The 14,147-nt window shown below is 34.2% G+C and overlaps 1 protein-coding gene across 3 annotated transcripts in view; it reads left to right on the plus strand.

Moving 5' to 3' along the window:
• Window positions 1-14,147, plus strand: part of LOC120326134 (dynein axonemal heavy chain 5-like) — a 40,333-nt gene extending 26,186 nt beyond the window's left edge. For all 3 annotated transcript variants that reach the window (XM_078111529.1, XM_039392369.2, XM_078111530.1), the window contains exons 59-86: window positions 120-243; window positions 431-588; window positions 857-973; window positions 1,089-1,271; window positions 1,919-2,118; window positions 2,666-2,864; window positions 3,386-3,553; window positions 3,677-3,796; window positions 3,873-4,086; window positions 4,289-4,392; window positions 4,816-4,950; window positions 5,138-5,293; window positions 5,654-5,836; window positions 6,071-6,241; window positions 6,441-6,628; window positions 6,972-7,162; window positions 7,335-7,456; window positions 7,611-7,760; window positions 8,414-8,659; window positions 8,969-9,188; window positions 9,562-9,801; window positions 10,247-10,416; window positions 10,844-11,059; window positions 11,187-11,267; window positions 11,786-11,917; window positions 11,996-12,148; window positions 12,219-12,462; window positions 13,362-14,147. In XM_078111529.1, the coding sequence (XP_077967655.1) occupies window positions 120-243; window positions 431-588; window positions 857-973; window positions 1,089-1,271; window positions 1,919-2,118; window positions 2,666-2,864; window positions 3,386-3,553; window positions 3,677-3,796; window positions 3,873-4,086; window positions 4,289-4,392; window positions 4,816-4,950; window positions 5,138-5,293; window positions 5,654-5,836; window positions 6,071-6,241; window positions 6,441-6,628; window positions 6,972-7,162; window positions 7,335-7,456; window positions 7,611-7,760; window positions 8,414-8,659; window positions 8,969-9,188; window positions 9,562-9,801; window positions 10,247-10,416; window positions 10,844-11,059; window positions 11,187-11,267; window positions 11,786-11,917; window positions 11,996-12,148; window positions 12,219-12,462; window positions 13,362-13,513 (4,737 nt within the window). In that variant the 3' untranslated portion in view covers window positions 13,514-14,147. The remainder of the gene's footprint in view (window positions 1-119; window positions 244-430; window positions 589-856; window positions 974-1,088; window positions 1,272-1,918; window positions 2,119-2,665; window positions 2,865-3,385; window positions 3,554-3,676; window positions 3,797-3,872; window positions 4,087-4,288; window positions 4,393-4,815; window positions 4,951-5,137; window positions 5,294-5,653; window positions 5,837-6,070; window positions 6,242-6,440; window positions 6,629-6,971; window positions 7,163-7,334; window positions 7,457-7,610; window positions 7,761-8,413; window positions 8,660-8,968; window positions 9,189-9,561; window positions 9,802-10,246; window positions 10,417-10,843; window positions 11,060-11,186; window positions 11,268-11,785; window positions 11,918-11,995; window positions 12,149-12,218; window positions 12,463-13,361) is intronic.

The raw sequence follows: 14,147 nt of genomic DNA on the forward strand, positions 1-14,147 counted from the left end.
TGACAGTTAATAAAATAAATATATGTAGCCTATAAAGCATTAGTATTATAACTATCTCTGTAACAATTTCGTAAGTTTGCAAGTTAGATCATGAATACGGATGTCTTATCTTTCTACAGGAACTAGTTCCAATCATGAAGAAAGAGATGCCAAGACACCCACCAACCAATGAGAATCTCTATGAATACTTCATGAACAGAGTCAGACAGAATCTTCATGTGGTTTTATGCTTCTCTCCTATAGGTAAGCAATTACTATGCAATTTGAGATACAACTGCAAAATCAGATGTTTCAAACTGAGTAACTATAGGAGTCTAAGGAACTTTATTTGTCTGCTTTGTTAGAAGCGAAGTCGTCAAACTATTCACCAATAATGAGACCAATAATAAAATGAAATGAATCTTACTATGTGTATATAATAATATTATAGGAGAGAAATTCCGCAATCGTTCACTGAAATTTCCTGCTTTAATATCTGGTTGTACAATGGATTGGTTCAGTAGATGGCCGAAAGACGCGTTGATTGCTGTATCAACTCATTTCTTACATTCGTTCGAAATCAACTGCTCTGAGAAGATCAAAGATGACGTAAGAGAAGATTAAATAGCCTTTATTTCTGAAATTGTGAACACAGCACGACGTATTGACTGACGTTTTGCTGAAATATATATTTTTCATAATTATAAACTTTAAGCTCATAATATATATTATGGTGTATTATTGCAAAACATAATTTATAGAGCAAAATATGAAAATTGTAAATCTGTTATATAAACAATGCAATCCGCACTGTAGATTAAATTTTCACTTGTTTCTTTTCTATACCGAAAGATAAAAAGTTATGCCCTTATTTTAGATTCAAAAGACAATGGGATTGTATCACGATGGAGTTGCTTTGAAATGCAGAGAATATTTTCAAAGATTCAGACGTTCAACACATGTTACACCAAAGTCGTACTTATCTTTCATACAGGTATTTTTTTCGAAATTGTACATTTATAAACGTTAATATTTAAAACGTAATATTGATTATGGTGTTGTTGTACAATACAAAAATTATTCAGGTTCATTTTTATTGATCATTTCAGGGATATAAGCAAATTTATGCCAAACGTCACCAGGAAGTGGAGAATCAGTCTGCTCGTATGAAAGTAGGATTGGATAAACTGAACGAAGCTGAAAAATCAGTTGTAGGCTTGAGCAAAGAACTTGTTGTCAAAGAAAAAGAATTGGAAGTTGCAAATGCGAAGGCACAAAAGATTTTGGAAGAAGTAAACATTTTATTTTGCAATAATATTGATAAAATTGTGCAACGTTAGCAAAGCTTATAGTATCAAGTACAACCCCTGAACAAACGACACCCTTCTACTTAATCGATTCATCTCGCAAAATTTTTCAGGGCATATAGAACACGACATTTCATATCAATCCTTTACCTTAATCAAGAGTATAGACCAGGGATGGGCAATGTTTTTGGACCTGGGGCCAACAATTTCGCCCGCCTAGACTAAAGGGCCATGTAAGTGTGACGTAAAAAGTTACATTTTATAAACAATATTTATAAAAGCAAAAGTGGAAAACAATAAATCGCATGCCTAAACTAAATTCAATCGTGATCTCAACAAATTCCTTGAGTTATTTTTTAGCTAAAACATCAAAAATTTGGTTTTAGTTTGGACGTGGCAGCATCAGGCGGGACAGATGGAATTACCCGACGGGCCGGATTTGGCCCGCGGGCCGTAGTTGCCCATGTCAGGTCTAGAGTCTCGACAAACAGTGGCATATACGTTAAACCGTATTATATTTTTGATGAGATTTATCGTAGAAGCATTTAGTTGATATATTTGTGACAGCATGAAAATCTTACATACAGCGCGTAGAACGATCGTCTTATGCGACAATTATATCAATACTTCAGGTTACTGTGCAAGCTCAAGCCGCAGAAAAAGTAAAAGCTGAAGTACAAAAAGTAAAAGATAAAGCACAAGCACTCGTTGACAACATCACTGCTGATAAACAAATCGCTGAAGCAAAACTCGAAGAAGCGAGACCTGCATTGGAACAAGCTGAGGAAGCTTTGAAAACCATCACACAAGCAGACATTGCAACTGTGCGAAGGTATGATATTATCGATATTAAATATGTACCATTTTGTAAAAATATAATAACAAAACCAGAACAGCAATGCTTTGTTTAAGATAGGTTGCGAAAGGTATGGATATTTAGATTAACAAGTCTTTTTAAATGACATTGACATTAGAAAATATTATGTTTTCGTATCCAGAAATTGATATTTATATGTCACACCAAGTTTTATACTACTAGCGGAATGTTGAGATGGTAATATGATCCCAAACGCCATTTGAATGACCTCCCCCGTACAGGGCATATTAGGCTGTCATTCGACAACAGGCTTGATTTTGAGAGCAACTACACAAAATGTGTTCTTATAATGAAATGCAATATTTGTGTAAAATCTTGTCGAACTTTTTTTTTAAATTGTTAAATGCATTGTTGACTACATAAAATACAGGGATATTAATTTTTTTGCCAATGTGGAATCGTGATGAAACGCCTGAATATAGAAGTAAAACAAAATACGATTGTATTTTGTTATTTTTCGAGTTTTTTCCGCCTAATAACATTGATGAATCGCGTATTTCAGACTTGGTCGTCCACCACATCTCATTATGAGAATCATGGATTGTGTCCTTATCTTATTTCAACGGAGATTAGATTCAGTCACACAAGATCCAGAAAAACCAACTATCAAACCTTCCTGGAGCGAAGCAATGAAAATGATGACCGAAACGGGATTCTTGAACAATCTACAACAGTTCAACAAAGATTCTATCACCGACGAGGTTTGGATGAACTAAAACGTTATTTATTCACTGAGTCAAATGTTACGGTCATTGTCAGTATGGACGATCGTGCGCTCCTTTGGGACATTTTGCATTTTTATACCTATTACATCCGTGAAAGCCATAACTTAATTACGATCATTATTCAGGTGTTATTAGGTAAATTATTTACGGATTCTCCTATTTCACAACAGTGTAACTCTAAAACTAAATGATACTTTCACCTGACAACAAAAAAATCAAGTTAACTTTATCATGACAAGTTAAATAGTATATTCGATAACACTAGGAGCTGACGAGGGCCCAAGAGCACTACCAAGCACTGTCCCAGCGTGATAAAATTTGTCCAATTTATATCTCTATACTACTACTTCTCTCGCAGCAACGCTCGAACTCCGTGTCTGAAAATTTATATTCTGCATGTTTTTATGAGATTCGACTTAACAATTCAAACTAGTATTTACAACATTTTTTCAGTGATATCACTAGTTGGCTGATTCTACCATTTTTTACTATAATAGGTCGTTGAACTCATGCAGCCATACTTTGCTGCACCTGACTACAACCTGGAAACAGCAAGAAGAGTTTGTGGTAATGTAGCTGGATTATGTTCATGGACAACTGCTATGGCAAACTTCTATGCTATCAACAAAGAAGTTTTGCCACTGAAAGCAAATCTCATTGTACAGGTAAGGGAATTAATATTTTATCCATCTTGACTTAGTCTCATGTTAATGAGTTATATTGCTTAGATTTTGGTTTGGCTCCAACATGAGTCACTCTAATCGTTTCATCTAAATCTTTATTTGCAGCAAGCTAAATACGATTCTGCAATGGTTGATCTGAAAAATGCTCAAGATGAATTGGACGAAAAGGAGAAAGAACTTGCTGCAGTGCAGGAAAAATATGAAGCAGCAGTGCAAGAAAAACAGGTTTGTATATTGCTCTTAAAACACCGAATTCAAATTATACCTGATAACCCATGATCATGTTAATGTTGTTTTCCAGGAACTGGCAGCAAATGCTGAACAATGTCGTCACAAAATGCAAACTGCTTCAGCTTTAATCAACGGTCTCGGTGGTGAGAAGCAAAGATGGACAGAACAGGGCAGAGAATTTGAAAAACAAACAAAAAGACTTGTTGGCGATGTGTTATTAGCTACAGCTTTCTTGTCATATTCAGGACCATTTAATCAAGAGTTTAGAGGCCTTCTGTCAAAAGGTATGCAAATTGAGTCAATCGAGTTTATAACATTAAATTAGCGTCCGATGTTATTATTCACGTCAAATTGTCGAATTTTTATGTTAATTATATTGTTTCAATTAGACTCATTTTTGTAATTACTTTCATCGATCTAAAATCTTCAGCAAACCAATCATAGCTTATTTACAAAAATTCATATTTATATTAAATTCAACTACAGAATGGATATCGGAAATGAATGCAAGAAATATTCCTCATACGAGACAATTAAATTTGATTGAAATGCTCAGTGATCCTCCCACCATCAGTGAATGGAACCTTCAGGTTAGTATTAGTATATACCAGTAGCTAGCAAAGTATTTTTAATGCCACAAGTCACATTAACAGCCATAAAAGTGCTGTGTGAATCCTTGTGTAAACCGATGCATGTATTAGTTACTATATACCAATAACTGGTAAATTTCTATACAATATACCAATGACAGGCAAAGTATTTTTCAATACCAAATTACATTAACAGCCGTAGAATTATTGTGTGGATTTTTGTGTAAACTGACGCCTGCTTTGTTTAATTATCGTACATAAATATACGTTTACCTCGTGTACATTATTCTTTTATACAGTGATTTTTGCATTAAATTAGCGGGAAGAAAAAAAAATATTAGATATTAGATATTAGGATTAGAATTTTGATTTTAGAAATTAAATTTAGAAATTAGATGTTGACAAATTAATATTTGTGTAAAGGGTCTTCCAAATGATGAACTCTCCATCTCTAATGGAATTATCGTGACCAATGCCGCAAGATATCCAATATTGATCGATCCACAAGAACAAGGAAAAATATGGATCAAAAAGAAAGAAGAAAACAGTGAGATTCAGGTAAATTGATACTTTATCCGAGTTTATGATGGAATATAAGGACCACAAAATACTTAGAATGACTGTTTAAAATTTCGATGTTTGTTGAACAGATTTGGTTTACTATGGGTAAATAAGAATGTCATGATTTCCACTTTTGCTTTTGCAATATTTGTTCAACATTATTGACTATTAAACCATTGTTCAGATCACATCTCTTGATCATAAATATTTCCGAAACCACCTGGAGAATGCCTTATCACTTGGTCATCCACTTCTCATCGAAGATGTTGGCGAAGAACTTGATCCTGCTTTGGATAATGTCCTTGAGAAAAACTTCATGAAAATTGGATCAACCTACAAGGTTATATGGGTTTACATTTTGATGATATCTCTTATGCTAGATAAAATGTATATAGAATCTTTAATGCGTTTAAAGATGCATAGTTTGAATTTCACAAACGTTTCAAGGTAAGATAATGTATTTAATGGGGTGGAATTTGGTTTTTGATAGTAAAATTTGACCCTGAATCAATTCAAAATGAGATTCTTAAACTTTGTTCGTTAGAAGCAGAGGCTCCGGCAAGTAAATTCTGTCGCAAATGCAGCTCAGGTGTAAAGCCTAATAAAATCGTAATATTTCAGCTATTGTCACTTTGTGTTTTTGAGAAAATTAACAATTAGAACAAATAAATAAAAAACATTTGTTTATTACCTCAACCAGGTTAAAATCGGTGACAAAGAAGTTGACGTTATGAATGGATTTAGACTTTTTATTACAACTAAGTTTGCAAATCCAGCCTACAGTCCAGAGATTTATGCTCGTACATCTGTCATTGACTTTACTGTGACTGTTGTTGGACTGGAAGATCAACTGCTGGGAAGAGTTATCCTCACTGAAAAACAGGTTTGTAAACAGTGTTATAAACAATATATAGGTCTAATGAAATTTTGGGAGCGCAATTTGGTTAATGATTTATATTCAAAATACTGTCACCTTCGGCAATGTTAATAAAGCTTTAGTTTGTATGAAATGTTTTAATGAAATAGAATAGTACTTTTGAATGATGAGTTTTTAGTAACTAAGATAAATGATCCAGACAGCCTCTTAAGTCTAAATTACAAAAAATCTTCAATTCAGGAATTGGAAAAGCAGAGAACTGAATTGTTGAGTGATGTTGCGTTGAACAAAAGAAAAATGCAAGAATTAGAAGATAATTTACTGGCAAGATTATCATCAACACAAGGAAGTTTAATTGATGACGAAGGACTTATAACAATGCTTGCAAATACAAAAACGACCGCTGAAGAGGTAGGATACATTTAGATAATTGATTGCTTTAGGTTTATTCAAGTTAAGTATTTTTTCGTCTATTCAAGTAGTAGTGAATGTGTAGATGGACGACGCCTCTGATCATACATATGGCCAACATCAATACTTGACACAGACTTCTATAACTTATCAATCATATAAAGTATTTATATTAAAAATGATTTTCATTTTTATTTAGGTTACACAAAAACTACAAATAGCCGCTGAAACTGAAATTCAAATCAATGACGCCAGAGAGGAATACAGAGCAGTTGCAAAACGAGGATCGATTCTATATTTCCTCATCGTGGAAATGTCTCTTGTCAACGTCATGTATCAAACTTCTCTCAAACAGTTCTTGGCTGTTTTTGACAAAGCTCTAAGAACGTGAGTAGTAGTTGAATGTCGAACAACCTTTCAGTAATATTTTTAAATGCAGGCCACAGAAACGAGGAATCATTCACCCGAAGACTTATTCTGGCCTATGTTAAATGTTATACCTTTTCGAACTGAATTGTGTCAATAATATAATGACAACATGATAAAGGGGTCATGCTTAAATTTTACTAGTAACCGTCCAATTATAAATCATTTCTATCGATAGATAACATCGTTGCCAACTGGGTCCGCTCAAATAATCCGTGATATTACATCGACATAGACTTTGCTATTTTATTTATGACTCTTCTATATTCTCTCTGGATTATTTAAACTCTTTTGTAATTATCAGATCTGCAAAGAGTCCAATAACAAGCAAACGTATCGCGAACATTATTGAAGCAATGACGTATGATGTCTACAAGTATTCTGCTCAAGGATTTTACGAACAAGACAAAGTGTTGTTCAGCATTCTGACTGCTCTGAAAATTGATTTGGCATCGAAGAGAATAAAGCATGAAGAATTTAACACATTCATCAAAGGTCCGTATGCAATGAATAGTGGAAGTTTTTGGTTTTGCAACGTTCGCTATCTTTTTGTTTTCTTTTTGCAATAATAAATTTACTAGAAAAACAATTTTCTTTGGAATATTTTCTATTGTACGTCCAAATTAATGTTTGCATCAGTAATGAATATTCTCATTTTTGTTTACAGGTGGTGCGTCTTTGGATTTGAAAAGTTGCCCTCCTAAGCCTTGCAAATGGATTCTGGACATGACATGGATGAACTTGGTTGAACTCTCAAAATTGCAAAACTTCAGAGACATCCTGAGCCAGGTGATTTTTGTTAGACAATGTTAGATTATTTCACTTAGTTTCTTTCATGTTAGATTGGCAATTTTTTTTTATAAAGATAGTTATATATTGATTTGTATATTTGTTATGTCGTTTTGTTTGTACTTTTTACTAACTAATTTCTTGTGTTTGACAGGTGCAAAGAAATGAGCGTCAGTGGAAAAATTGGTTTGACAAGGAAAGTCCCGAAAACACAACTATTCCAGATGGTTATGAAGAATCGTTGAGAGTATTCCACAGACTGTTGCTGATAAGATCTTGGTGCCCTGACAGAACAATGGCACAGGTATATCAAATTTAAATCAGTAATTGTTAGTCACGGATTGGAACTCATCCCCACCACCAAACCGAAGGTTTACTAAATTATGTAGGTGTTGCACGATGCAAAAAATTGCCGCCCTTAAATAAAACTCAATTTTGGGGTCGGTACGTCTTTTGAAGTTTGTGAACATGTAGGCCCAAACAATAATAGCAAAATGGCAACTGTTCTTTCTCATCTGTGCCTGAAATGAAATACTACTGAAATACTAAAAAAATACTCGGCACATAAATAAACTGCAGCTCGCACAATTAATGCAATTAGTGTCCACCTCTATTGTTACGTAACAATAAAGGCAGACACTATGCAACAGGAACTAAACGACGTAGAAAGGTAAAATGAATACATAAATGATTCTTATCTTAAATACACAGCATTTGGCAGCAGATGGAGAAACAATAAAACATATACAATAACTACAATATGTAAAATTACTTACGATTACTGCGTTCAGTGTGCCCTACCTCTGGGTAATTTCTCTCTAGTGTATCGATTCAAATATAATTACAGAGGGACACTTGTAGTCGTCATATTTCTACAATAAAAATAAAGCACATTACTAGGCAAAGTTATTAGAAAGTAACACCTTTACGTTAACATGTTCATCATTTTTGGTTTAGAGTCGTAAATATATCGTTGAAACACTGGGAGAGCAATTCGCAGAAAGTGTGTTGTTGAATCTGGAAGAAATGTTGTCAGAAAGCAATCCACGCACTCCATTGCTCTGCTTCTTATCAATGGGATCTGATCCGACCAACCAGATAGAAATGCTGGCGAAAAAACATAAAGTTGATTGTGGGAATGTTAGTATGGGACAAGGTCAAGAAGTCCATGCCAGGCGATTGATACAAAATGCTATGACACAGGTATCAACATTCCTTTTCCAACAATTATGAAAAAAATGTTTTTTTTGAGAGTATTGGGAATGAATACCAAACGACGTGTGTTCTATTCCTTTTGCACAATTTGACGTACTCTGATGTTTTCAATATAACCCCGTCAGAGGTCGACACATAACACTAAATACTGTGATGTCATGCATTCGTATATTGTGACGTTTGCGCGTCGCAAGTATGAATCTGCCACGGAAAATCTCCATTTGTTAAAGCCATAGCCATATTTAGCCATATTTAGAATCAGCCATATTTATAACCAATGTATGCATACTTTTCTAGGGCGGATGGGCACTGCTTCAGAATTGTCATCTTGCGCTAGATTTCTTGAATGAGTTGATGACGATTATCACCGAGACGGAAGACATTCATGAATCTTTTCAACTGTGGATTACGACTGAAATTCATCCCAATTTCCCCATTGGGCTTCTTCAAATGTCAAACAAATTCACGAACGATCCTCCGCAAGGATTAAAGGCTGGTCTGAAAAGATCGTATTCGAGTGAGTATATCTGGTAGAAAGTTCAAAATCGTTATTGAACTATATTGTGTCTATATAGAATTTATTGATAGAATCTGACTGATCAATTTTTCGACTTCATATTGGCGTTTTGTTTAGATCATGTTAATATCCTCAAACGTTGAAACTGAATATAAAATATCGTATAGATGTTCGAGATCAACTTTCTAAATCTATTTTTGTGAATCTACGGTGCATATGGTTTAAATGAAAACTGAGTTATAGGTATTTCGAAAAATACTGTATATTGCGTTATCAACAATGTGTTCTTGATAACGCATGCGTTTCATATAATTCCCTGTTCCCATCTTCTATTTTGATTTTCATTTTAATATTCATTTTCCATTTTCTTTAGCTATAAGCCAAGATCAGCTTGAGGTGTCAAATATGCCGCAATGGAAACCTCTGTTGTACGGTGTCGCGTTTCTACACACGACCGTGCAAGAGAGAAGAAAGTTTGGACCAATTGGTTGGAATATTCCGTATGAATTCAATCAAGCTGATTTCAATGCTACAGTCCAATTCCTTCAAAATCACTTGGATGATATGGATATAAAGAAGGGAGTTTCATGGAACACCGTCCGGTACATGATTGGTAAGTAAAGTTAAATAATAAAATTTGAAATTGACTAGATTGCGCTTAACACCGCACCCCTCATGATTGCAGGCCCGAAGCTTGCTCTCTTACATAAACCGAATTCACAATTTCAGGGTATTGAAGGTTTTGGGATAAGGACGGAATTTTTAATCCAGAGTAAATGGCTTGCAGTATTTGTTTGTTCCGTATTTGGGCTGGGCAGTCGGGGTTATATTTTGAATTAGTCAATTTTGTCATAACCAAGCCAAACTCCGAGGTATTAATGGCTCCGGATCAGACGGTACTTTTCGAATCCGTAGATTAGAATTTAGAGCGTGCGTAAAACACTTATTTTATTCAAGGTCACACCATATGATTATCATGTTATATGTAAAATGCTGCCATTCGTTAATATTTATTGTAAATTGTGTTTGCCAAGCCCTGTATTTTATTTTAATTTTAGGTGAGATTCAATATGGTGGTCGAGTAACAGACGATTATGATAAACGTTTGCTGAACACGTTTGCTAAAGTATGGTTTAGTGAAGCGATGTTTCATTCAAACTTCGTGTTCTACAAAGGATATTCGATTCCGCATTGCAAGACGGTGATTCAATATCTTGACTACATCAAGGTAAGCGTAACAAAATAATCAAATATTTCAGAATTTTACAAGGAAATTTACTCTACACAACACTCTGATGAGCAGTCACTGATGCGCAGAAAAACTTTCCTTCGGAAGTAACGAAATAGTTTTGAATTGCTATGGGTTAAACAATCATCATCACCCTTTGGATGAGCTGACGATCACGGGGTTCAAAACCTATATCCCGTGATGCCGATATATTATTCCTCCAATTTTGACATACCATCTAACAAATTGATATGGTTTAACCATTCATCACCCTTTGAATGAGCTGACAAACATGGGGTTCAAAGCCCATATCGCGTAATGACGATAAATTATTTCTTCATTTTTAACATACCAGCTAAAGATATATATTTCTACTGCTAAACGAACTGAATTTTTTTTTTTATACATTCATATTTTATTCACCCAGGAACTGAAATCGACTGACACACCCGAAGTGTTTGGGTTGCATCCTAATGCAGATATTACTTATCAAACAAAGAGCGCAAAGAATATTCTAGACACAATTCTCAGTGTTCAGCCGAAGGATAGCAGCTCAGGGGGTGGAGAAACAAGAGAAGATTACGTGTTCCGAATTGCAGATGATATGCTTGGCAAACTTCCAAAGGCATATGTTCCATACGAAGTGAGTAGTATACCACAAAATTTTATGCTATTTATAATTTTGTTGTAACGGTGCTATTAATATTTAGCCATGCGTTGATATCATATTGGAAAGTTATGTCTGACTTAAACTTCGATTCTTCATTTAGGTAAAAGAGCGTCTCAGAGAAATGGGAATCCTGAAACCAATGAATATTTTCTTGAGACAAGAAATCGACAGAATGCAAAAGGTATGATTTGATATTGAAATAACGAACTACTTCTTCTCACAATCCTTATTACACAAGCGACTTCGTTTCATAATACTGGTATTATATAAGAATTTGACTGAAAGGACGATCGAATCACACTTTCAATCGTTATTAGTAAACTTTGCATAATTTTGGGATATTTTCCGTTTTCTTATCTTTACAGTAGGTCTCAAATCTTTTACTATCATGTTTATGTATTTTAGACGATTACGAAATTATAATACCTGACTAGTATACGAAAAGAACAAGTGGTTATGGTATTTTGCCAACTAACTATCATGATTTCCCTTAATTAATAATAAGTTTAGGTTGCTCTTTTAGTTCGAAAATTTGGGGTTCGACATGAGCTTGCGGAATAGCGTAGGGGTTTGGCAGGCTCACAAAGGTTAAGAACCACTGATATAATTGTTGTTTTACTGTGTTCAGCAAATGCTTTTGCATTCGTTTCGAATAGCACAAATGTATTCTGCACTAACACATACTGTGTTTATAAACAGGTAATACATACTGTGCGATCAACTCTACTTGACCTTAAGCTGGCAATTGAAGGAACAATCATTATGAGTGAAAATCTGAGGGATGCTCTAGATTGCATGTACGATGCGAGAATTCCAAAGAAGTGGCTTTCTGTGAGTTTATCGAGTGCAAAATCAAATTTGATGGATTCGCTCCATTTGTATTATTAAAGCAAATTAATATTTTTTCAGATTTCTTGGCCGTCCAGCACTCTTGGTTTCTGGTTCACCGAATTGCTAGAAAGAAACTCACAATTTTACAGCTGGTGTTTTGAAGGAAGACCAAATTCATTTTGGATGACCGGATTCTTCAATCCACAAGGATTCTTAACGGCAATGAAGCAGGTGAGTTTTCAGTAGAACTTAACTGATAATACAAATTGTCAGCTTACTAACTATCAATTTTCATTTATAGGAAGTAACTCGAGCTCACAAAGGCTGGGCACTCGACAGTGTGAAAATTTACAATGACGTTACAAAGTTCATGAACAAGGAAGACGTCAATTTACCTCCTCAAGAGGGCGTATACGTATACGGTTTGTACCTTGAAGGAGCTGCGTGGGACAAACGGGGAATGAAACTTATTGAGTCAAGATCAAAAGTATTATTTGAACAGATGCCAATCATTCTCATTAATGCTGTCAGTGCATCTGGATCAGGTATGATATCATTTTATCGTTTTAAAGTTATATTTAACAAAGAGTATATGTGGTAAATTAGTTAATTGTATCCTTTCCGACATTGATATAATGCTATGCTTGTATTCTCTTCCAAACGTTTGATTGGTTTATAAACTTGAAATTGAAACCATCTCCTCATATTATCACATTGAGTATTGCTTTATATTTGAAAAACACAGTGGTTCACGTTGGCCTGAAACGACGAGGTTCAAATTGACAATAGCCGTGCAAAACCAATTAGCAAACATTGTATCTCTTGCGTAATGAGAGCTACAAAATAGGCCCGTCGATGTCATTAACCGATACAGACGTTTTCTGCAATTAATTAATCAATCACACCTGACCTTCCGTCGTTTAGAATCTGTTTATTTTTTAGATTAGGAAGTCAAGTAGAACAAATAATATAATTCGTTTTGTAATCTTTATACTCTGAAACTCTGCTGGTCAGCTATATTTAAATAACCTCAATCTCAAATTTATTTGTACTAATCATTCAATAAACAAAACCAGATGTTTTATACAAGGTTTTCGTCCCTTGTATTATTATCATGGGGTTTTTTTGTTCTTGAAAATATTAGTATATTGATAATTATGTTGTAAAATGGCTGGTAATTTCCTTTTTATGAATTTCTCAATTTCTGACAATAGGAATTATCATTGCCAAATATGCGTATGAATGAATGTTATGAAAACATAGCAATTAGATAGTCTAGTAATTATCGCTATCTAAAATATATGTCACCCGAGTAAACACGCTTAAAAGTCTTTCATCGCATGCCTGACCGGAGGTACATTACTACCTACAATATTTTGAGAAATTGAGAAATATAGATTTCACCTGTTTTGAATAAAAAATGTTTAATATCTTTAATTTCCAGGTAACAAAGACCAGAAACCATATGTTTGTCCAATATACAAGAAACCGCAAAGAACAGATCTCAACTATATTGCTGACGTTGAGCTGAAGACGGTGCAAACACCTGATCATTGGGTTCTTCGCGGCGTGGCACTTCTTTGTGACGTCAAATAAATTTTGTGGCGTGGCGTGTACAGAAACTGAAATATTACATTTTATTAGTAGAGAATCATGTTAATATTAGCATAAATACACTTCCACTTGTAATTTTTTGTCGACCATGTACCACTACGGTTAAAAGACTCTACATCGTGCTCTGTTACTATATTAGACTGAATTAAAAAAACTACGTATTATACAATATTTTGATCTTGTAAATATTCAAAACTTTGCTAGTTATCAAAGTCTATCACTTACTTTTTAATCGACTTATGTTATGATTTATCTCCAACCAACCATATAATTCTTGACATGTATCAGACGTAGTACTCCGTAGAATTTTACAAGAATCATTTATATTTTAAATATGTGTATTGGTATATTACAACGATTTACAATACAGTTATTGTATTGATATCTTATTTTTGTAGTAAACCACCTGGTATGGTGTCACAACATTTTATTTTTATTGTAGTTAGTAGGCTACCTTTATTACGTTAAATCACTGTATGAACCTAAATTGTAATCGACTATTATACACTCACGTGCTAGCTTTCCACTGTGTAACATTGAAAAACGTATATTTTTATACAAAATGTTTTATAGCTGCTGCATACTGTAGTTTGTTTAATCACATTTATATTGGAAT

The sequence above is a fragment of the Styela clava genome, chromosome 4 (assembly GCF_964204865.1).
Source record: "Styela clava chromosome 4, kaStyClav1.hap1.2, whole genome shotgun sequence".
Classification (NCBI taxonomy): Eukaryota; Metazoa; Chordata; class Ascidiacea; order Stolidobranchia; family Styelidae; genus Styela; species Styela clava.